Source organism: Magallana gigas, chromosome 2 (genome assembly GCF_963853765.1).
Source record: "Magallana gigas chromosome 2, xbMagGiga1.1, whole genome shotgun sequence".
Classification (NCBI taxonomy): domain Eukaryota; kingdom Metazoa; phylum Mollusca; class Bivalvia; order Ostreida; family Ostreidae; genus Magallana; species Magallana gigas.
In genome coordinates, this window is record NC_088854.1 from 51,787,560 (window position 1) to 51,811,989 (window position 24,430).

The 24,430-nt window shown below is 34.2% G+C and overlaps 3 protein-coding genes across 7 annotated transcripts; all 3 read left to right on the forward strand.

Moving 5' to 3' along the window:
* The first annotated feature begins 1,529 nt into the window (after positions 1 to 1,529).
* LOC105319155 (uncharacterized) lies at positions 1,530 to 9,744 on the forward strand. Of its 2 annotated transcripts, none has more exons than XM_034447315.2 (10): positions 1,530 to 1,647; positions 2,709 to 2,861; positions 3,152 to 3,319; positions 3,737 to 3,925; positions 4,280 to 4,429; positions 5,217 to 5,530; positions 6,039 to 6,237; positions 6,879 to 6,983; positions 8,662 to 8,781; positions 9,002 to 9,744. In XM_034447315.2, the coding sequence occupies exons 2-10, from the start codon at positions 2,736 to 2,738 to the stop codon at positions 9,281 to 9,283; spliced, it is 1,653 nt and encodes a 550-aa protein (XP_034303206.2). In that variant the 5' UTR covers positions 1,530 to 1,647; positions 2,709 to 2,735; the 3' UTR covers positions 9,284 to 9,744. The 2 variants fall into 2 exon arrangements, with proteins under 2 accessions (XP_034303206.2, XP_034303207.2); XM_034447316.2 differs by having other exon boundaries at positions 5,265 to 5,530.
* Positions 9,745 to 12,358: 2,614 nt separating this feature from the next.
* On the forward strand, positions 12,359 to 16,005 carry LOC105342366 (uncharacterized). Of its 4 annotated transcripts, XM_011449289.4 has the most exons (5): positions 12,360 to 12,433; positions 12,561 to 12,686; positions 13,036 to 13,245; positions 14,176 to 14,307; positions 15,454 to 16,003. In XM_011449289.4, the coding sequence occupies exons 2-5, from the start codon at positions 12,563 to 12,565 to the stop codon at positions 15,954 to 15,956; spliced, it is 969 nt and encodes a 322-aa protein (XP_011447591.3). In that variant the 5' UTR covers positions 12,360 to 12,433; positions 12,561 to 12,562; the 3' UTR covers positions 15,957 to 16,003. The 4 variants fall into 4 exon arrangements, with proteins under 4 accessions (XP_065933218.1, XP_011447590.3, XP_034303205.2 ...); XM_066077146.1 differs by having other exon boundaries at positions 12,359 to 12,686; positions 14,230 to 14,307; positions 15,454 to 16,005; XM_011449288.4 differs by having other exon boundaries at positions 12,359 to 12,686.
* Positions 16,006 to 17,984: 1,979 nt separating this feature from the next.
* On the forward strand, positions 17,985 to 23,909 carry LOC105342365 (hepatic lectin-like). Its single transcript, XM_011449286.4, has 4 exons — positions 17,985 to 18,060; positions 20,549 to 20,803; positions 22,243 to 22,437; positions 22,633 to 23,909. Exons 1-4 carry the CDS (start codon positions 18,012 to 18,014, stop codon positions 22,836 to 22,838), a joined length of 705 nt encoding a protein of 234 aa, XP_011447588.3. The 5' UTR covers positions 17,985 to 18,011; the 3' UTR covers positions 22,839 to 23,909.
* Positions 23,910 to 24,430: the final 521 nt, after the last annotated feature.

Here is a 24,430-nt window from a genome sequence, read left to right on the forward strand (position 1 = left end):
TTTTCTAACTAACTAACTGGTAAATATCCCAGCATGACAGACATAACCAAGCCAAGTCTCGATGAAATCAGAAACATATTTATGGATATCGCAGGCAAAAGAGACGGCTATTTTGAAAATCAAGGCGAAATTGTAGGGTTTTTACCTAATGATTTCGCATAGACAATAATCATGCGTGGCTGCAATAATTATTTTATAAAGACGGTAACCATAAATTAAATCTGATTATTACGGATCTATTTTAAAGGTAGACTTTCCTAGTACGAGAGATCCTAATTATTTATGTAGAGCAAACTGTTTAACTATCGTTACTCTCGATCATCACATTACATTGAATATAGTGCTCGAATACGTCCATCATCTATAACCTCGACAGTGTGTTGGAAGAATAAGACCTAAAAACCACATCGTCGCACTCTCACACAACAGGCTGTAGCAGTAACATAACTTCATAGCTTGTTTTACTTACTCTTCGTGATTACTTTAGTACTTTTACTTACTTTGTGATTACTTTTAAAATACCTTTTCTTACTCATTGTGATTACTTCAGTACTTTTACTTACTTTGTGATTACTTTTAAAATACCTTTTCTTACTCTTTGTGATTACTTCAGTACTTTTACTTACTTTGTGATTACTTTTAAAATACCTTTTCTTACTCATTGTGATTACTTCATACTTTTTCTTACTCTTTGTGATTACTTCAGTACTTTTACTTACTTTGTGATTACTTAAATACTTTTTCTTACTCTTTGTGATTACTTCAATATTTTAAAAAGAAAGGTGTTAATATGAACTATACAATTGCAAATATTGAAGTTATCACAAAGCAGGCACGTAGCATCGTTTTTGAATGGGGGGGGGGGGTGTATCTTTAACTTCAATTTCCATGTTTATTTCCTTATTTTTAGGTGGGGGGGGGCAACTCCATGTTAATTCATTTGTGTGTGTGTGTAAATTTAAAGAAAATTCTTTGTTGCGCAAAAGGGGGGGGCCAAAATTCTCAGACATTTTACTACTGATATCGTCATTTACTTGCCGCTGATATTCCTAAATAAACAACATAATCAGTCCGGTAAAGTGAAGTTAATTGTGCAGTTTGCATGTAAAAATGGCAAGTCAGAGGTAAGTTAAGACATCATGCAGTGGATATCAGCTGCAAAATTGTTTGAAGAATTTTATGGTACCTTAGCTTCAAGTTATTTCTAGAGAATTTGCATGGAATTAATGTTAAGTCCCAAACTATATAGCGCAAATTTTTGTGAACAGTACTGTACATTGACACTTTTTAAGACGTAAGTAACTGTACTTATGTCAGACCGAGCTACATGTACTTATAATTAGTTAGTAAAAATAACCGATTATCCGTACATGGGAATTTTGAGTCCGATATCATCATTATCATTTCGTGCAGTCCGTGATTTTGTAAGGTTGCTTAAGGATTCGACCGATCGATAAACTGGTTGGAACTAGATCGTGTAGATTTCAGCCCTGTCTATTTCTATACTATCTCATTTTTTGTTTTTCCCGCACAAATTCTTTTCCGGAGGTTGACCTTGACCGACACCCATAACAAACATTTTGCTGGGACGACAGCCGTTGCATGAGGTGCTTACTCAGGAACAAGAACAAACGATAGAGTCCTGAGGTGAGACAAATGACGGTCATCAACGCTGTAATGCGGCTTTAACATTTTAATGCGCATGCATGCTTAGCTTTTATGCCTAGACTTATTTAGAATTGTTCTAAAATGTTAAACCGAAAGTAGAAACTTTTTACGCAATATTTGTACGTAAGATCCTCTTAAAACTTAATCTTCTGCATTGTATCATAACTTATAGTGTTCAAATTGTAATTTTATGGTATATCCTATTATGCAAATGCGCATGCTTATCAACAATATAGTTGGACATGTGCTATTCTAAAAAAATATATTAAATGATAATATGGAAGAATATTAGACAATTAATTCATTGGCTCTAGTTACGTAGTATTTTTTAATACCTTTGATAAATTTGAAAACTGCGTTTCGTTATTTTAAACATTTAAAAAAATACTCTTAGACACTTTTGAATTATTTTAAAAGAAGTTAAATGTGCGCGTTGCTTCGAAAAATCACGTGTACCTTACCTATCTTACAAGGGTTACAAAGATAAAAACAAAACCCTTGACAGGTTATAGATTGGAATTGTATTATCTTGATCGTAAAATTAATGGAGTCTAAACATTGGCCAAGTATGGCTATGTATTGTCGGTATTTACATGTACTTGTATAGTACACCATGCAGAATGTATTTATAACATAGCTTAATTAATTCTTCCTGTACCAGAAATACTAGTACTTAGTATTTTGGTGGTAATATCAATATTCAAGATCTCCTTCCTGTTACATATTTATGTGTTCAATCATGTTTTTATGTCAACATATATAAATCTATGTGAAAACTTGATCACTCTATATATATACCGTTGTTTATTTTCCGGGATCGGGTGTGGTTTAAGGGGGGGGGGGCGTGTAGAATTATTGCCAATGAAGTTTGAGTCATTTTACTTAATGGTTTGTTTTTGTTTTGTTTCTTTTTTTTGTTGGGGGGGGGGGGGGGGTAGAGTGTGTAAGTGAAAGTGTTATTTGAAGTTGATGATGGACATGTATTATACTCTATGTATGTATATTTTTTTAAAATTTGATTTATCCCACTACTTCTAAAGTGTGATTGGGACCAATTAACTCTCAGAATGAATCCAAACATAAAGAGCCTGTTGGATAGCTCCAAGTCTAAAGACAGATCATCCCTGAATGAGGGGTACAAACAACTGAAGGAGCTAGAATCCAAAGCCCTGGAATACCAGCGAGAGAACACAGTAAGCACGGTCAACCAAATCTCAGTTGTATTATAATGAGTAAGTTACAGAGCTCGCAATTCCTTAATATTTAAAAAGAAGAAGCTTGTACCATAAATCCATTTGGAGATTTGACGGCACGAACATACATGAATCATACGTGGTAGTTTTCGGGTAAACTTGCAGCAACATTTGAAATACGCCTCAGCATTACGAAACGACACTACAATTTGTTTAACCTATTTTAACGCTATTTGTTATGGGTAAATTTGAATGGATTCTAATCAGTTTCCACTTTGGTCTGTGTTTAGAAGTATGACAGTTGGAACATACCCGAGCCGTACGTGGCGGAGGCCAGGGAGAAGTTCGGCACCCTGGGTCAGCTCATTGTCCACGGACACGACGTATTTGACCGCGCCCTAGAAGAGTTTCGAACCCTCATCCACTTGTATGCGGCCCAGAGTAAGCGCCATGGAGAGGTAATGAATCCTCCCACAATTCTTTTATGTAAACTAACAATTCTGAAACTTTTTTAAGGCGTTCGTATAATTGTGAAAATAAATGATTACTGTTTACATAGCCCATCCATCTTTATAGTATTTTATATTGACTTGAGTTTCAAAGTGACATAGACACACCTACAGTGTTAATGTAGGAATGTTACTTGATCCCTCTCCGTAAAGTGTCTGACATGTTTAGCTAAAATACCTCAGATTTATTTAGAAACACAACTGCCTTACTTGTCAAGTTGAGAATGTGAAAAGGGGGAAGGGTACAGCCATGGTTTCCATTTATATTACTAAACTTTTAAAGTATTAATACAAGTACAGAATCGATTATTGCAAAATCATGCAAACAAAAAAAATCCTAAAATCAAAATTACACTAATCGCACAGACTGTAAAGACCAAGCTTCAGAAGAGGGCTAGTATAGAGATGGTATTAAACCGTGTGAAGGACAATACGGACACCGCGAGCCGGCGGTGGAGGCTCGCAGAGGGAGACTACCGGAATCTGCTGGACATCGAGAAGAAGTGGGTCAAGGAGACAAAGCGGAATGAGGCCGCCAGGGAAATGAATTTGATGGTAAAATGATTAATTTAAAAATGTTTGCGTCTCTTTGTTGACTCTCAAAACATATGTTTTCACGCAAATTCAGTCAGAGAATTAAAACGGAACCAACGTACATGTACGCTAAAAATTAAAGCTATATTTCTTTTACAATTACTTTTTAATATCTTTCTACGTTAGAAACAAACTGCGCATGGTCACATTTCATGATCCATTTACATCTTCAAGAATATTGATTAGTCTTAAACTTCTTTCAATTTTGAGTGCGAAAAATTTGCATCTCTCTAAAGCGAGCGTCAGCGCCCACAGGCCTCATATTTTTTCCCTGCATTTTAATCTAAGTTGATCACCATTGTTTGTATGGTTTAGAGTGGCAGGGACGCAACTTTAGACGAGAACCGATACAAACATTTGAGGAACATGATTCAGAAGGAGGGGCCAAAAGATACAAACGCCCAGAAAGACCTGGACGATCTACTGTTGACTGACCGGAAATACTACACCTTACACCCTGAGGAGGTAAACAAACATGTACCGTGATGAAAAATAAAATTCCAGTAAAGATTTATATAGATTCTTATTATGAATGTTCGTTAGATATCAATATTTGATTATTTCCTTCATTTATTTTATCAAATCTCAAAATCCATTTTTTAAATGTACTTTATAATCCATATTGATGACATTCTTTTATTTAAAACTGACACCGATTTTTTAAAATTTTATGTAATTTTTCATACAAACTAATTCTAAAAGAAATTTATATACTAAATAAAACCCGCTGATTTAGTTTCTTTAGTAGAAATATTCGAAGTAAATAAAAATTGTTTTTGGTTTAATTCATACATGGAAAATACAAAGCGCATGTGTCGTGAAAATGTAAATAAATTCGCATGGTTTCGCCCCCCCCCCCCCCCCCATTCCCCATTGCCTGGGTTATTACAGACCAAATGTTCATGTATGTGCACCGTTTACACATGTAAACTTTATATTGAGATTTGAATTTTTTCTATTTAAAACTGTCATGGAAAACAGTCGTAAAGTTCTATTTTCTGTATAAATGGGGAAACCATCCAATACCCTTTTGAATATTCATGAATTCTATTTGAAAGATTGGTTTTGTCAACACGTACGTATGTTGAACATTTTCATTTTTAGAATATCAAAATGACTGAGTAAACCTCAGTGCTATTGATATATACGTATTAGTACAAAGCAATTATTAATTTATTATACTTAAAATATGACTAAATAATAAACGATTTTTTTTTAAAAATTGCCACTATTAGTACATATAAAATTACAGGTACAAAAAAGTTCATTACATCATATCAAAGATACTATGTTTTCAAAGAAAAAAGATTCAGTGACCCCTGAAATCGTGCGGAAACATAGTTTAAAAGAAAGAAAACCAACGGGTGGACCAACACGCAACCCACACAGGGGCACGCTAAAGCGGACCCCATCCCAGACAAGCCTGTCTAGTGACGAGGGGGACGGGGGACGGAAGAATCCTCCCCCGAGGGACGGGAAGAAGATCCCTGTCTCCATGGAACGGTTACAAGAAATGGAACAGCGAGAGAAACTTTATCTTGCCAAGATAGAGGAGCTTACAACCAGGTTAAAAATCTAATATATATTAAATACCGGTACAATTGTATTTATTTGCTCGAAGTATTTATGAAGCAATGTAATCCATTAAATTTTGTTTGTTTTGTTTTTGGGGAATTCACCTCGAATTAACTTGTATCTTAAACAAACTTCAAAGAAAAAATAAAACTGAAACTTATGAATTTATTTTGATTCCAAATTACTTTCGCAAGCTTACTTAAGTTCTTCAAATTAATGTTAGCGAATACCAAAAGCGTTTTATAAGCAAACCCGTTCCAACATCAGGTTGAATCTGTCAAAATCGCCAATTGCCTTTTTGATATATAATTCATTAATTTCTTGAAGGAAATTTGTATTGTGGATGTATAATGTTCATAATCTTACTTTAATATTGCGTAAATGATCAGAGTAGTGCTACATTGTTTATTACGACCCATTTACGAAACCTAAAAACCATTATTACAGTATCCAAGTAATTTTCTTTGAAATGGGTTTAAGCAGCTTTTATCGTTTTCAGACTGAGCAGTTTCGCTAGTAAACAATTGCTAGATGGAAACCCAAACATCGCGGACCTGAGTGATCCGAACAGACCGACCAGACTTTGTGAGAAGTTCAACTGTGTGTACGACAATGAGTGGACGGAGGCGTTCGAAGAGTTACAGGAGACGGGGGAGAAGGACGAAGCCATCCTGAAAACTCTGATGGAAATCATTATCGTGAGGAAGATATGATTCAAATAACTTTACAGAGGGTCACCTGGCCGAGAATTATTCAAAACATGTTATAGTTTGCTTTAAAATGTAGACCTTTTATGACCTAGGCAAAGTTATACTTTATACTTATATTTTCGATTGTAACGCAATTTGTTGAACGTATGGTCGTTTTATATTAAACATAAATGTTCTTTTAAAAAACACAAACAATAATCCTAAAATTATATCAGCAAAATTACATTTGAAATCATTTGTTAATCAAAATAAGTTAATAAACAAACATGATTCACTAAACTATAGTCCCTGTATGTTCCACACGTTTAATTCGAATGTTAATATTCATTACCTATATTTGATTATTCATCATATTCAAATGTTCAACATGATTATGTTGAACATATGAAAATCCTATTGTATGTCAAATCTACGTTTAAATTTTCCTTAAATGTAAGTTGACAGCGCAAAAGTTAGTGTCATGTTGTAAATTTTGAATTTACTGGGTGGCAGTAAATACAAAATATACAACTTACAACCGTTGTTATGTTGTAAATTTTGTATTTGCTGCCACCAGGTAATTTCAAAATTTACAACATGACTTGAGTAAACGTTTGGAATTTATCATGCATGGTTTTTTTTATCTGTAGAATGCTGTCAGCTTTTGTAAGGACGTCAAAGACCAGCAGCTGCAGCAGTTGATGGAGGGGATGCACTTTTGTATGGTCCATGTAAACTGGACTAATAAGGACGAGGTAACTGAAGAGCCAAGAAACTTAAAATATTGCATTTTTTACAGGTAAAGCTGCAGGTGTTTAGCTTTGGGTCTGGAAAAAAAAATCGGATAAGCGACCAGCTGGGAGTTATAGTTCCGTACGTGTTAGAAAGTTGCAATTTACTGTGCACAAAAAATTGCGCTAGTTTTGGACTGATTAAACTTATTGCCGAACTTATTCTGAACAATTACATACATTTGATAAAGAAAAAATACCTCAGAAGTTTTGGTATAGATATCGTCACTTTACTTTAATATCCTTTTAAACACCATCACCAGCCCCATAAAGTGAACTTGTGCTGTTTGTTTACATGTAAAAATGGCGACTCTCGATCTGGACGTGAATTATATACATACGTCATCTACCGAAGTCGTGATAATCGGAGGCAAGTAAAGTGACGAAATCAGTGGTACATTGCCTGATGAATTCAAAGGGGCATGGTCACGAATTTGGTCAAAAATTATTTTCCGATTTTAATGTTGACAATGCTTCAGTAAGGCATTTTTAAAAGGCAACCAAAATTTGAGTGCTATTTGTTGAGTTGTAAGCGAGTTACAAAGCTTACACTTCTTTGTTATGTAAACAAGGCTTTTGTTTACATTTTGAATGTTGAAGTAAAAATTCCAGTTTTAGACTTAAAACGAATGTGTTAACCGTTCGTAACTGTTTATTTGTGCTTCAAAGGAATAAGAAGATAGACAAATTAGCTTGAAAAAGATGTTTTACTGCTATACTGAACCTATGTAAACAAAAACAGGGCACGAGCCTTGCTTACATCACAAAGAATTGCGAGCTCTGTATCTTGTTTATATTTGATATCACAAATGCATTCCTAAAGTATAATAAAAACAAAAAATAGAATTTGACCAAAATCGTGACCATACCCCTTTAATTTTATTACATGTAATTTTTAACCGGGTTTTCCAAAGGAAAAATCCGGTTATTGAAATGATGAAAATGGGGGGGGGGGGGTTGCGAAATGGGTACCATTATTGTACGGATAACTCCTACAGTTTCAAGATAAGAAGTTGTTCTTTTGCAGATCAATTGGACATATATCAGAGGTGTGCATATTGCTAGGATTTGATTTCTGATAATTAATGAAAAAAATACCAGCTGTTGAACTTAGTCATTTTTTGGCAAAATATTGCATATAGGGTACCCCTATTGTACGGATAACTCCTCCTACAGTTTTTTAAGATAGGAAGTTGTTCTTTGACATATTAATTGGACATATATCAGAGATATGCATATTGCTAGGATTTTGATTTCTAATGATTTATGAAAAAATACCAGTTGTTGAACTTAGTCATTTTCTGGCAAAATATTGCATGTAGAGTATCCCATTTCTCGTGATCGGTACATGTAGTGTTTATCAATTCAGGGTTGACAAATGGATGATAGATACTGTTCACACAAAAAACCCAGTTTGCTATTACATTGACAGCTTTTCTCTTGTTTCAGATCATTTGTATGGATTTTTAAATTGCAACTTTTTAACACGTATGGAACTGTAACTCCCAGGTCGTCCGTCCTATTTTTATTCAGACCGGATGATTACAGACCTGCAGCTGCTATAGTTGAAAAAAGTACATTTATTAAATAGGCCTACTGGTCATCATTTATATAACATCTTTATATTATCATCTTTTTTAAGGATGTCCGAGTCGATAAGAAGTCTACCTCGCATGATCCCAAGTGCTTTGCCTCTATATCGAGAAATGCCAGGGATTTCCAAAAGGCGTCGGCTAAAGCCTCAGTCCCGTCCTTGTGTGTGGTAGGCAGAGCAACAGTGTTGACTTACTAATCAGGGCAGACGCTCGCTTGCATTTGTGTTGAAGGGATACCGAATTGCGAGCGTCCGCTCTACAAAACAGGCCATAGATATAGCTGTGACTTGGTGGCTTCAAGCGTAAAGGAAACCTAGTCACCTTTATGTTCAATTAAATTTTGCTTCGATTCCTATCTTTGTGTATTAAGCAATGCTTTCTTTACAGATGTTTAAGGAGACCTACATTAAATGTGCGTGCAAGTTGGAATACCGGAAGCTGACGAACTTGGAACACTACGTCGACAAGGTGGTAGAGTTGGTGTGGCTGATGGTGGTTCAGGATCCGCCCATGAGTATCTGCTGGCAGAAGGAGGGGGAACAGATGGACAAGAAGACCTACAAGTACTACGAGAAGAGGGGGGAGGTGGTCCGCCTGACAGTGTGGCCCGCCGTGCTGCTATACGAGAATGGGCCCTTGGTCAGTAAGGGTTTCATCTGGCCAAAATAGACCAGTTGTGATAAATTATTCGTGATAGTATGGGAAAGCCCCTCTATCTATAGTATAACCAATTATATTATACATGTACTAGTATTATTTACTATGTTTATAATGTATATTTTTAACACTACATTAAAATACTCCTTTTTAAAACTGTTTTATCAGTTTACCAAAATTAAGCTGTCCCGTGTTCATGTTCAATTTGAAAAAAAAAAATCATTTTTAAACTTTTTTTCGCATTTTTCTTACGACAAGAGACTGTGTTTATAGACTAGGACACTAGTTTACCAGCAACACGCAACACTGTATGAACGTTAACGTAATGGCTCTCGTATAAAAATTGCCTTTTTTGCAACAGAAAGTTTCCCCTCAATTAATACATGTATATACATGTATATGATGGTAAAACCTGTATATCTCTATGTAACCTGTCTCATTATTGAAATAAAAGTTTCAGTTTATGAAAAATACCGGTTTTCTTTTTATTGTTATCGGGATCTTTTTTTTAAGAAAAAAAGAAAGGGAATATTACATTTATTTCTGTTTTTTACTGCCATTGGATCTGAAAATCACAGTAATAAAGAAAGTTAACGAGAAGTAGCGAGAATTATTCTCGCATGACAAATTCCTCATTACCCTTATATTTACACTGGCATGGTTCCAGATATGAACATAAAGAAAAACGAGAACGTTGATTTCTGTTTGAATTGATATATACTCATATACTATATAAATTTCGATAATTGTAAATTTAAACTATAAAATGTCATCCTTGATGATTAATGCGGGCTATGAAGGAAGCAACCATTGCAGATTTTTTTCACACAACCCGCCAATATTACATAAGCTATATAGAGTGCATTTTAAATCAAAGTACTGAAAGCCGGGCTCTTTTGGTGTGTCTCTATGCATATTGTATAGTAAAGACTGAAAATCTCTCTCTCTCTCTCTCTCTCTCTCTCTCTCTCTCTCTCTCTCTCTCTCTCTCTCTCTCTCTCTCTCTCTCTCTCTCTCATGCTTTTAATGTCGGTAATGCGTCAGAAAGCGACCAAATTTTGTAAGCGGCTATGAACAAATATATGTCTGTCTAATAGAAAAAAGTTCAACAGTTGCTGCCTTGAATTTTGCAACAAGCGTTATATACTCAATCCCCATTTCTTCAACGCGCTGCAAAGTAGTTCATGGAAATTCATGCGCATTGTATGTGTCCAAAATGCATAGTCTTGTTTTTAAAACACGTTATTGAAAGAAAACTAAAAAAGATTTACTCTCGAAATAAAAAAAAAAGAAGAAAGAAACAAAATGCTGTAACTTTTGACAAAACGTGGCTATTTGTGTAGTTATTTGGTATAGTGGAAGCTTTTACTTTGACGCTGTTTGGTTTTTTGTTTACTTTTGAAGTTGTACTATTAATAGTAAAATTGGCGATTTGCCTGCCTACAGCCAGGACTCTGCTTTCAGCAGAGCCCGGCTAAAAATTAAAGGTATGCGTATAATCATATACGCCGCGACATAATTCCACAGACTGCGAAGATTTCAGTCTTGTCAGTTTAGAGCTACATGAATTACATGTACACTCGATTTTCTTAAATTATTTATGACTCTGCTTGGGACAGAGTATTGTTACTTTTATACTTACCATACCATTTAAAAAGAAAGGTGTAAATATAACATTAAACATCAAAATGCGGTTTTTTTGGTGATTCATGTGGGTGGTGTCTTCCCACTTAGCCAACATTTTTAAAAAATACAGGTAGATTTGGGTTGACTAAGTGGGAATGGGGTGTAGGTGGAGAACAAAAGAATTTAATTACAGGTAAGTTATAGTCTGTTTTCAGATGAAAGTAATATAATATAAATAATATACAAATGTATATTTGTTAGCCTACAGAAGAATACATATGAATTGAGCTTCTGTCCCAGTACTTTATTTTATTTAATTAATTCAGATGATTCCTATGAAGGTAGGAATCATTACAGAAAAAGTACATAACCCGCTTTTTTTTTTTTTGGTAATGCTCGCTACCTTCATGGCGAGTATCACTGTCTTATAGCGACGAGGAAAAAACGTGCCAGTCCTGCTAAGTACTTTTAATGGAGAGGATTTTATTAGGAAGTAACCGCTATACTTTGCATAATATAAACAGCTAAAACCTGTTACCAAAGCATTCAAAATAATATATTTTCATGAGTTTATGTCATATAAACAATATTAAAAGAGGAGCTTTAGGAGGCAGTTGGCTACCCGTCGTCCGAGATTTCGCCGATGTTTTATACATGTAGCTGGCCAATATATTTTCTATATGCTGTAACAGTATTAATCTTATTTTTCAATTTTTTGTTTAAAAAATGTCTAAAACCTATGCACACTTTTCATTAAAACAATATACTTTTGGTTTAAGATCATTATGTCAGTGTACTAAATTGAAGCTCTCAAAGTAAGGTTGGTCCCGTACCATTTTTCAACAACAAAACACGCTATAGTCTGTCCCAAGATATCCTGAGGCGAGTTCAATAGAGCAAGCGATCGCGAGCGCTCGCCAAACTTCCCTATACCCGCAACACAAATTTTGGCGAGCGATCGCGAGCGCTCGATCTGTTGAACACGCCTCTGAATTCACATTTTGCTTAATTGCTTGATATTTATAAATAACTCAGGGTTCGAACGACGTTCATTCAATAGTATGAAAAATTTCCAAGATTTCTCAGTTAAAACGCCCCTGTTAGCTTAATTATCAGGTTTCAATACAATGCCAAAATGTGTGATGTCTACGGGGATTTTGTATTACAGCAAGCCCGGATGATAACGTTAAAAAATTGCGCGATGTATTCCGAGTGTATTCCGAATAGAGAAAAAATGTAAACATTCCCCATTATAAATCTCCGAATCTGTTTTTGTACCGAGTGAAAGATGATAATTTCGTTCGAGTACTTTCAGTACTTTGATGAATTTCATTTTTGATCATACAGAAAAGCGTCTGGCTGACGCAGATTAGCGGGATAATATCAATCGGCAATCCTCGGCTGATTCCGCTACGCTCCATACAAATTAATGTCGAGTGCGCGAGACATCCGAGTAGTTCCGAGTGGGATAATATGGAGAGTCTGACAACTGAGAAACGCATCACGGACGGTCTACGTTTTCTGGAGGACAAAAATGTGAAGTTTGCTGTTGTGAAACTTATTTCTTGCAATGGAGTGGAGAGTAACTCATTCACAGACGCTAGATGCGGGTTTGAAGTGTTACAGGAAAATAACAAAGTTCCCTCATTTCTCCCATTTACAGTGATGTTTGAAAAAGGAGTTTCTTTCCTAAAAAGACTGGAAAATGCTAACAGTGAGGGGATAGAGCAGCTGCAATATACCATTAAAGAGGCTCTGTTGTGCCTTGACAAGTTTTACGAGACAAAAGGTGAGGTTGTTACACTTCTGTGTTTGTATGTATAGCAAATGTATTGTTCCCCTTGACAGCAAATGATCTATGACCTCCTGCTACTCCAAAAAAAAAAAAGGAATGAGCCTTGTTTACATGTATAACAAAATATTTTTACCTCTAGCTGCCTCTCTGTATAACTCAACAACTGGTTGCATTCGTTAAGCATTAATTAAAAGTGGTAAAATAAAATTTTAGACTCTAAGCTCAAATTGTGTCTTTTATTGTGACCATAACCACAATTTTTTCAAGCAGAATTATTCTGAAAAAAGAAAAGAAATTAATAATGGCTTGATATCTTAACAATTTTTATTTTTTTACTTCATAGGAAAAAATGAATCTTCTTTAAGAAAGGTCTTGGATATGAGGCAAGATGAGAAATCTGCAATCACAGAGACAGATATCACTATTGCATTTGCTGAGCATTTGCTGGGGAAGCTAGCACCTGGGAAATCATACACACTTGATAGCAGAAAGGAAAAGAAGAGCTGCAGGTGTGGGTGTAAAAAGGAACCAACTTATTCTTGTACAGGAATAGGTATGAGAAAACATGATTTTGGTATTTCAAATCACTGAAACTCTTTCAATATACTTCAAAGTGCAAATGCAGACTCTCCATGGAAAAATAATAATTGGTGCTAGGGCTTCAAACTTTTTAAAAATGTTAAGTTCCCAAATTTGATTATCATAACTCTGATAGACAAGAAACAACTGAGGCATGTTCAACAGAGTGAGCGCTTGCCAAAATTTCATATAACTGCAACACAGCGCTCACTCTATTGAACACGCCTCAGATTTACCATAATATTGTAACAACGCATATTTGTTTGGCTGTCATTGGACATTGGCACAATAAAGGATCTTGGATAAAATTTGCTCTTGAAAAAAAATTATTTATTCTACTTTTAATAATTATTAAAACAATGTTTTTGACCTCAATACATTAAAGTAATGACAAATACACCTGGGAATTTGAAACGTAGTAGTATTTGTGACAGGATCGTTGATGCAAAATGTAGAAAGTGTAATCTATTGAAAATTGATGCGAATCATTGGTAAGTTGGCTGTAAGTCTTTAATGGGTGTTAAATAAAAAAATCTATGGTAAATTACAGTAAATACCACCTAAAATACTATGCAAACGTGCGCTACACATTGAAATTTTACAGATAGAGTGAAACTATTAATAAATACTTTTAGTGTCTATTATTTTTATTCAAATTAACATTACTCACATACCGGTAGTTATTTTTTATTTATGAATGGGCAAGTTCTGATAAATTTCATGTTATATTAATTTTTATGTGAAAGAATTTTAAACTTTTAAGATAAACAAATCTTATATGGTAAAGATATTGGTCCAAGATTTTAGAGGGTTTTCCTTCTTCAGATATGTTGATGGAGATAAGTAGGGTGGGCATTGTGTCCAGATGATAACCTTAGTTTATTATTTCTGTATTGTATTTTAGGTCATGAATTAATGTGGCATGGCTTCATTGATATTGTCTTCTCATCACACCAAGGAATACCAGCAATAGCCAATGTTGTGGTGGAGAAAGAAGAAATCACTCCCTTAAAAAGAAAACTAGATGAAGAAGATGGTAAAGTTGCACATTTCGTTTTAAAGCTATAGATTAACAGTATTAAATTTTATGTTAGAGCATTTAGTGATCAATATATTTGACTTAACAGTATCAGTTTAAAGATGGACACAAGGTTCTTTGCTGAATAGAAAGGTTAAGTTTGAATTTGACCTAAAACCCTGAAATACACTGTTATTTTTAGCTTGCCTGCATCAAAGGTCTGATCACCTGTAGTCTGTCATCTCTTCATCTATTAACTCTTCGCATTTTCAACAAATCTTCAGAAGCAAAGGATCAATTTCATCCAAGTAATGCAGGGATATAACACATTTTAGTGCATTATTAGAAGGAATTTAAAATTTTGAAAATTCTAAATATCATAACATGTTGTTTTGCATGAGTACCTTGTCATGAAAATAATATGAATACTTGGTCCATGTAAGATGTCATAACGAAGAAGGTTGGGGAACGAATTGAATAAACTTTAAAGCTTTTTCAGTTTCTTTCATAAACAACTAATTTCAAAATTATGTAAAGGAGAAAAAATATTGTGAATTTTATTGTTTCTAACCACCATTCTCTGTAACTAGCATTAAGCTATATACAAGGGAAATTCAATCACTTCTTAAGGCTGTAATAGTAATCAGTTTTAGATGAGTATGTGTAGTAAGAAATTGCTCCAACACATTCTTACATAATGTGGAATCAGTTTTGTTTAAACCTTCGACACTTTGAGTAAAAAGCCACAGGAAATCAAGTTTTTGTTATGTACATGTTAATGAAAGAAAAACCTTTTCCAGCACATTAAGACCATCTTATTCATGATTTCATGGTTGATACTTCATCAAAGCTTCATCACATTTTTGGATTCAATTTCGATGAAATCATAGCCCCCCTGATAATTTTCCCTTAAATTTTGATAAGTTAATAGAGTTAATTTTTATAAATTAAAAAATTATAATGATAAATATAAACATGAGGGTCAAATGACGCATTCCCTTGTGATCATTGTGGCCCATGGGCCTCTTGTTTAACTTAAAAATTGTAATTAACCTCTCTTATGGCCCCATAAAGCACAAGGTTAGATCCAATCCTAAACAATTTTATCAAATATATACATTTTGACTACACACGCCAATACTGAAATATATCTTTAATCTTAAGATGAGCAGAATGAAGTTTCACTGGATAGAGGAACAAAAACAGAGGAAAAAAAACATACTCTAGAACAGGCGTTCGCTCAGACAATTGTATTTTCATTGGTTCAAAAACAAAGACACCCAGATTCCTTGGATCACATGGTACCAAACATTGTGATTTCCCCGGAAAAGTTTGAAATAGTGATGTACGACGCCGATAATGATATTTTGCTGTGCAGCAATTCTATTTTCTTATTCAACCTGGATCTTCCTGAAAACAGAACATTAACAAACGAAGCAGTTGTCATTCTTTGGATGGTCCTACACTACAGAATCTTTTGTTCTGGATTTAATAATGCCAGTCATGAAGTACTTGAAAGATGCAAGTCAAATTTTAAGAAACTTGTTGGAAGCAGATGGGATATATATTCAAATTCACTGAAATATTGTGTTTCAGGATTTCCATTCATTAAAAAATGGTCTGTAAATGAATTACTTCGACGTGGACATCAGTTACACTTGTATTAATGGCTGTGTAAATTAATAATAGAATGGCTTTTTTTTTCTTTTCCAATGATTTTATTTAACATAAAAAAAAATGATACTTTTTGAGAGCTTGCTCTTATAGGTATCAATGGAATGCATTAAAGCAGCATTAAAGGTAAACAGTTGAGTTGTTTATTTTTTTTCCATATTAGCTTACAGTACAGATCTGCATTATTGTTCTTTAATACAGGATACATGCTATGCTGAAAGCTAGCAAGCATCAATAAGTTTGATATACACAAAACATTGTGAGATAAATATAAGATGCAGGTATCTGTTAAATATCCTTGATGTTGGTGTTTGATTTAGTTTTTGGAGCAGATACAATTTCTAGATATTTACTTTTTCTGACTTCATCATATCAAGCCACAGTTTTGGAGTTCGCGCAGCTCTCTCCTACTCATACGTGAAAGGATTGTACATATTGGCCATGGCTTGCCACGATGTGACTTTACCAAACTTGGTTGAATGGTATATTTTGGTTACATAAGGACTTATCTGATTTGAATGCTGAATTTGAGCCATTTTCAGACGCCAGAGGAGTTTTTAGAACAGGTGTCATGTGATGGCCACATCTATAATATGAAGATTTTGGAGCAGGTGCCCTATGATGGCCTTATAAAAATCATTACTGGGGCAATCTTAACCTACCTTAGCGGTAGATAAATGTTGCATTTTGTAATATTAATATTAATGCTAAATCTGTTAATAGATTTTGGATGTTAGAGTATGATACAGATCTAAAGCAGGTCCCATATCTAAGTGAACTGGCATGGTTGATGTTGCTTTGTACACGTAGAACAAAGCTGACAACTTTAGATACATGTACATAGCTCGGTCTCGATTATCAAAAACTGCGTTCAAGATCGTAGCAGGTCTGCTACCTGCTATGCTAGATATTTAGGTCCTATTGAACGCACTGAACAAATTGATACTGTTACTGCTACACTGTAAGTTAGTGTATCGTTCATGGTTATAGCGGCTACGTACATATGTAGAGCAGGGCTGAGTTCAAGATCGTAGCAGCTAGTAGCCTAGCCGCTATGTCGTAGATATCTAGATCGATTGAACGGACCGCTAAATAAGCAGCTAGGTCTCTGATTTAAAGTTGGAAGTACTCAACTAAAGACAAATTACACTGACATAATTTGTGAATTTTAATTTTGGAAATATTCATGTTATAATTCTTTATGATTTATAGGATAAACAAAATATCACTAAAGAAATAAATTTCATGTAAGTGGCAATCTTAAATTTGATGCTTAGCATAACATATTTAGGCTACGAATATCTACGTAGTGGCTAAACTAGCAGTTTATTGTTTGCAAGATATTTGAAGCTGTTGACATATTGAAGTAAATATTGAATCTAACCCATTCAGATCCATTCAGACCAGTATGGTTTATATACCTCGGAAGTGTAACGTTAAGGTATCTTAACATGTAACAACTGATAAGTAACATTTCAATTACGTCACTTCTTTCAAACTTTACTGGCAGATATTTACATCCACTAAGAATGATTCCCATTACTTCTTGTGATAGTTGTAATTCATAGTGATAGCTCTGTAGAAACTGTCCGGGCTGAAATCTGCACGACCCGTTTATTTATCGGTCAAAACCCTAAGAAAAATCACGGACTACACGAAATAATCATGATGATGTCGGGTTCAAATTCCCATTTAAGACGACTTGGTTCATACTGATATTTAACGTACAGATATACATTAACAGAAAAATATTACATAACTCTCTCTCTCTCTCTCTCTCTCTCTCTCTCTCTCTCTCTCTCTCTCTCTCTCTCTCTCTCTCTCTCTCTTTATCTGGGCTGGTGTGCTCCGCCTTGTGCGTTTCTCGACTTCAAGCAAAAACAGATATCTATTTTTATGTCTAAACAGTAATTCAATATTCCATTGCCAACTTTGGCATCCACTTAATTAAGCGGAACTGCCACAGGTATAGTCTATGAATGCATTGATTTCTAATCAATTTTTGCTATACCTCATCTCAGTTTATACTTCATTATATAAGTTTAGCCATGGACAGCGCAACCAACATTATTGTTTTCTTCATTTCTACATACACAGGTGAGATTTATTTATATGAATGATATAATTTTTCTAAAAAAAATAATTTCAATGTTTTGTTTAAAATGTCTTTTCAACCGCATTAATTGTCCGGAGAGTTCTTGAATAGCTGTAGAATTATTTCGATGTGCAATATACTAGACCCGGTACATGTATTCTTTTAAAAGGGAAGCAAAAAGACAATTTTGTTGTGGTGTTGAGTTATTTTATTTTACAGACATTTGGTCGGTCAGTGATTTTTTCGTCAAAATCTTTGTGTGTTATGTTGATGTTTAGTTTTTATTTGATTATATAGCTACTTTTTATTTTCTTTTTTTAAAGATTAAGCTGTTTTACCTAAGGAAAGAGTCCTCTCTGGTTTTTAGCTTTCGAAAGGTATAATGCCATGCACGTAGCATCAGGGGGGAGGAGGGCCTGCACCCCCCCCCCATTTTTTCTCGCTGCAAATTTTTTTGGATAAGTGCCCCCCCCCCCTTTCACTTTCAAAAAGTGTCCCTCCTCCCTACCTGAATGCATAATCCCAAAAATGTCCATTATAGTGAGATTTTAGGAATTAAAAGAAAGACTGTTTTCCTTCAGTATTGATTTTCCAAATCTTAAATCTAACCAGGGCGCTATTGGCGTTAAGAAAAAATCACTATTTATTGATGATCAAAGTTGCACGAGATTAAAGAATTTAAATCGCATTTTAATTTAATAAAAATCATTCAGGATTATTTTTGACTTAAAAGAAATTAATTATCAGGGACTTGGGATTGAAGATTTGTCTTAATTTGATTGATTTCCCAAACAAGTTACAGTCCTGCTAACTTCTGCAAACTTTTAATCTACATGTATAAACAGATTGAAGCGTAAAACCCCAATAAAATAAAATTTCTATGGTAGATACAAATGCTTTTGTGGTCTATTTTCATCCATATAGAATCATAGGAGTTATAATAATCATTGCAATTATAGGTATACGCCACTGTAGAACGTCTTTCTAATAATAAAAATAAAAAGGGGAAAAAATGAATATATGAAGCATGGAGAAATAATTGAAATATCAGGTGAGCTATTCTAATCACCTTCTGTCCGGCGTCCGTCCGTTTGTCTGTTTGTAAGCTTTTTCACATTTTCGACTTCTTCTCCCAAACCACTAGGCCATTAGGCCACTAGGCGGTAAAGCAGATTCAACTCGCCCTCTTCCAAATGAGATAATTAGGAATTATTGAAAAAGTGATGGTATCTTTAATAAATCTTCTTAAATGGCAAGAAAAACTTGTGTGGAAGCATCCTCAGGTAGAGAAAATTCAAGTTTGTTCAAATCATGATCCCCAGAGGTGGGGAGGGGCCACAATGGGGTCATTTTTAACATTGGAATATATAGAGTAAATTTTTAAGAAAAAGCGTAACTTGCGTTGAAACATCCTCAGGTAAGGAAGATTCAAGTTTGTTCAAATCATGATCCTTGGGGATAGGGTGGGGCCACAATAGGGGTCAAACTTTTACTTAGGAATACGTAGAGAATTTTTAAAAAATCTTCTTAGAAACCGATCAGCTAGAAAAGCTGAAACTTGTGTAGAAGCATCCCGAGGTACGGTAAATTCAAGTTTGTTCAAATCATGACCCCCGGGTGTATGGTGGGACATAAATAGAGACATATTCTCAGTATAGAGAAATATGATTGGCCAGAAAAGCTGAAACATGTGTGGATCGTGGAAGCATCCTCAGGTAGAGTAGATTCAATTGTTCAAATCATAATCTCCGGGGGTAGGGTGGGGCCACATATGGGGGCGAGGTGTCGATTTTACATCAGAATATACAGGTACTAGTATATATAAAAAAATCTTTAGAAATCGAATGGAAGCTTTTTGACAAAGTTTTAATTCATAAAATATGTTTAGAATTTGGGCCATTGACAATTCTTGGGCTTCACAAGTTTGATGAAGGTGTATATCTTATTTGATTTAAATGTTCTTGGGAACTGTAATAAAATCATCCTGCGACAAAAGGGGCTTAATGATAAACAGAATATCAATGGAATTTTTTTAATTGATACATGATTTACTCTACTGCGTTGTCCAGGTATTTTGTATATATATGACTCTATAAAACTGATTTTATCATGGCTGCCGTTGCTGAGATGAGCAATGTTGTCCATGGGCCTCTTATTTGTTTGTTTTTAAGGGTGTTTGTTTTGTTTTGGTTTGGTTTATGTTTGTTTGTTTTCTTTTATTTTGTACATTAAGACAAACGTTTATTTGGAGAAATTAGTATAGTTTCATGGCTGGCTATATGTAGTTATTTATCTTTAAATATTGAAAAAAAGACCTTTACCTGGCCTTGTCGCGAATTTATATATGTATTGATTGAATGTTAGATTGATAGCCCCAGTAAGTGATATCGTTTGTTTGACTGTGTGACAATTTCATGAACGTTTGAATTTTACAAATAAGAGAAATCCCCTTCATCCTATTTAGAACTTTATACATATCCCTTTTTGCAGCTCGGTGTTTTGTTTTCAATCAAACCACGTTCAAGCGGCACATTGCCCCCACGGGTGATTCGTCCTCGACTAGTCCTCCGATGTTCGACAATAGCCCCCTGCCCTGGGCGGACTGTTTTCAGGAGTGCCACTATGCCCCGGGGTGTCAGTCCGTGGTGATTGAAGGCGAAAACTGTAGGCTGTACACAGACACCGGTAACCATGGAAACGATTCCTTCAATGTCGTCAGCAGTTTGTCCTATTCGAATCTTAACGGTAAAATTGAAAGTTGTTTGGTTTGAATGACACATTAATATTGGATCACAAGTACAATTTTCTTTTATTTCATTCGGAAAATTTATGAAAATACATTTGACCTCGTACCTCGTCACAATACGTATTGATCCGCGCGACGTTAGGTTTAGATTTTAAACTACATTGTATTATAATCAGTAAGAAATTGCTCAAAAAGGATTTAAAATCATAACCAGTGACATATTATTAAAATACGACGATGTATTTAATCATTTTTTTTTTGTTAGAATACTCTGGGAAATTGTTGATTATTACATTTCTGGAGTTTAACACTCATGATATATAAAGACAGAAAGTAAATTAATGAATGTGTATCCTTTACATTTTCATTTAACCAAAGAATATTGCATTCACAGACAAGTCATCAACAGCTACACTTTGATCCCACTCTAATTAACACCAGTAATCATTTTTTATCTAATCATAATTATCCGTGTTTACTTCTTTGAGGTACCGAAATCTAATATTCACTTTCAAGAATGACTGTTATTGATCAATCAATAATTCATTATCGTTGATTGTAGGTTTTTAAAAAAGTTCCATTAACATCCACTACTTGTTATAAAATGGTAGTCATATATTGATCAGATATAATGGATCTTTTATTAAAGAGATAAAGAATGTATTGCCTTTTCATCATTTAATATTTACTTTTCAGGTCGTCTCCAATACATTAACCATACTGTATGGTGTTGTGAAAAAAAAAAAAAAAAAACGTGACGTTGGTTTCACAACCATTTATTTAGTTCACAGTACTATACCAAAATTGATTCTGTAATTTTAAAAAATAAGAATGTTTAAAAAGGATATTAATAGATTTTTTTTAATTAAAAGAAACCTTAAAAAGTCATTCATAATCCTGGAACCTTAGACATCTTTTATATCTCATAGTTTCAGGCACGTCGTGGTAATTGTTGGAAAATTAAATAAATACAGTAATTTTGATACTGGCGCTTTTATGAAAACATTGTTCCTGAACAAGAGATAAAGAAGGATTCTAATCTAGATTCTGGATGTTAGTAATGCAAGATGTGATCTGAATGAATCTGAGATCATATTGTCACTCAAGTTCCAAAGGAAAACAATTGTTTGTAGCTGTTCGTTTGGGCCCACTCTGATGAAAATGATTTTTGATTTTCCTGACTTTTTTTTCAAGAATTAAAACCTTTTGCTCTTGACTGAATTGTATACTTGAGCTCTTTTAAGACATAGATATCATTAATTGGACACATAATTCAAAAAAAGACGAAAGCTTTCTTTCAGAAATATCGGTAGTTATAAACAAACATAATTCTCTGAGAGTATATTTCATTCCTACGTAAAATCTGATCATGTTGAAAAAAATATAAACTGTGAATCTCGAAAATAGGTTACCAGTTACATGTTACCTTTCCTTGTAGATTTCACAACTTCGAAATGCACAGCCAACGGATACTTGTACGATGACTTTTTCTCCATATGTTACAAACCAGAGACAACTCTGGCTAACGACACATACGCACGCCAGTTGTGCCAGCAGTCCGGGGGTAGACTCATGGTGATCGACTCGCCGCAAAAACAAAACTTCATCGGAAATATAACACTACCCACCGGACGTGAGTATTTCATAAGAACAAATACAAGAACAATTTTTAATTATATGCATCACATGTGTTGCATTAAAATCATGCTCATGCTCTAAATGCTACCTTAGATTATAAAAGTATTAAAATATAAAGACTCTCAATACACTTAACAATTTAAGATTGTGTATACATTTATTTAGCATTCATAATACTTCTTGCATTAAGCTGGCGTTACCAACTTCCGAATTGATGCTTTTCTCTCTGGCGGTATCTGGAGGTTTGCAGATCAAAGGGAAATCACTACGTTTTACTGGGGGGATGGAGAACCTACACATGGCTACCCGACTGTTTGCATCTCCTTGACCACGTATAGGTGGAATGACGTTCATGTGAATTATAATCATGCAGTCTTGTGTGAAAAAGTGTTATAACCGTGCCGAAAAAGACAACCAATTGATACCAAAAACGTTACAGTGTCGTCAAGTAAACAGAGCATGTTATGAGCGATGTGTTTTTACCTTGAGCTTTTAAATTTGATTTTATCTAAAAATTCACTCATGCAAATTACAAAATTGCTGTGTGTTTATTTTAAAATATTTCATATAAATATATCCACACAAAATCCACTGAATACAAAGAATGGGATAGGGGGCTCCTTTTTTAATGATTTATTGATTGAGATTCTGTGACACTGACGAAAGTATTCGGAAAATTAACCCTACTCCTCAAATCAGATAGCCTGTGTGCATTCCGGAAGAAGGGTGTGTGGATAATACAGTAATACTAGCATTACAGATATAGACTAGGATAGCACTTATTGTAACTTGATTAAAAGTTCAAATTGTAGCCCCGTTCCTTATAACAGAGGTAGAATATGATTATAAAATACAGAAATATCCATACCACTTGATAAATTTGATTAACAATTCTATTAGTTATGTTCAGTTATAGTTGAAACAACTCTGCCCTTAATATCCTATGTAAATTTTCAAAACTGGACCAACTTTCGACAGGTCAATAATATTCTCTGAAATTAGCACTGTTTATTTTTCACATTTTTCCGAGTTAAAGTTAAACAAAAGCAGGTATATTTTGGAAACTTAATTAAAGCAAAGAAATTGAATGTAAATATCAATATTTGTTCATTAATCATTTTTAGAGCATTCATTTAAACATAAAACTAACTTGAAATCCATTTCTGTTGAAATTTTGAGTAAACAACATTTTATTGTATTCATTGTGTTGTAAGGACATTTGTGAACTCTCTGTTCATACATGTCTTTATACATCTCAGAAATTCAAAAGGAGAACTTAATTAAATGATGTATTGCTTTAATAATTTGTTCTAATCTGAAATAATGAAATATCCCTTATATTTAACGTTTGGGGGCCTACTATGACATACAAATTTCTTGTGAATAACCTTCTTTATTAAATGTGATATTAGTTTGTGTAAGAGTTTGTTTGAATTTGCAATTTTGGCTGAGCTAGTAATATTCTTTATTTGCGTTAACGTGTAATCAATATGTCTATATAAATAATATATTCGGCCAAGTTTAAGCAATGTTTATACGGCACCTTGACACTGGCATCAGTTTCTAGGAATGTAAACCTATCCAAGTAAATCCATATAATTAACCGTTAATTCATCTGTCTTTTACAATTATCCATGAATCAAAGAATCCTCATTATCCCGTAGTGGTATTTATATCTATGAGGTTAACATTTCACCTGTTTATGTAGTTATGTTCTATCAGAACGAGTTTATTTAATGCCTAATTACAGTTTACACGCACACAATGGCTGCTGGGTGGTCAATAAGTAATCCACACGACCGTGTAACCACTCTGCCGCTTTCTTTTAACGGGCTAAGGGTCATAGCTACCACCGATTACAAATAATTGTTTTAAAAACATGTTGTAAATTATATGAAATGACTCTTCATTTCATTTATTTGTTTTTATTTAATTCAAATTCAAAATTCATAAATATCAGGTTATAATAAAAAAACAGATTAACAAAT

What these genes read in the sequence shown, in the direction of transcription:
- LOC105319155 (XM_034447315.2), top strand. Translation starts at nt 2,736, where the DNA reads ATGAATCCAAACATAAAGAGCCTGTTGGATAGCTCCAAGTCTAAAGAC. An exon ending in CCAGGGAAATGAATTTGATG is followed by an intron (nt 3,926 to 4,279) that starts GTAAAATGATTA and finishes TGTATGGTTTAG; the next exon opens with AGTGGCAGGGACGCAACTTT. An exon ending in ACTGGACTAATAAGGACGAG is followed by an intron (nt 6,984 to 8,661) that starts GTAACTGAAGAG and finishes ATCTTTTTTAAG; the next exon opens with GATGTCCGAGTCGATAAGAA.
- LOC105342366 (XM_011449288.4), top strand. Translation starts at nt 12,371, where the DNA reads ATGGAGAGTCTGACAACTGAGAAACGCATCACGGACGGTCTACGTTTT. An exon ending in CAAGTTTTACGAGACAAAAG is followed by an intron (nt 12,687 to 13,035) that starts GTGAGGTTGTTA and finishes TTTACTTCATAG; the next exon opens with GAAAAAATGAATCTTCTTTA. An exon ending in AAAACTAGATGAAGAAGATG is followed by an intron (nt 14,308 to 15,453) that starts GTAAAGTTGCAC and finishes TTTAATCTTAAG; the next exon opens with ATGAGCAGAATGAAGTTTCA.
- LOC105342365 (XM_011449286.4), top strand. Translation starts at nt 18,012, where the DNA reads ATGGACAGCGCAACCAACATTATTGTTTTCTTCATTTCTACATACACA. An exon ending in GTCCTATTCGAATCTTAACG is followed by an intron (nt 20,804 to 22,242) that starts GTAAAATTGAAA and finishes CTTTCCTTGTAG; the next exon opens with ATTTCACAACTTCGAAATGC. An exon ending in TATAACACTACCCACCGGAC is followed by an intron (nt 22,438 to 22,632) that starts GTGAGTATTTCA and finishes TCTTGCATTAAG; the next exon opens with CTGGCGTTACCAACTTCCGA.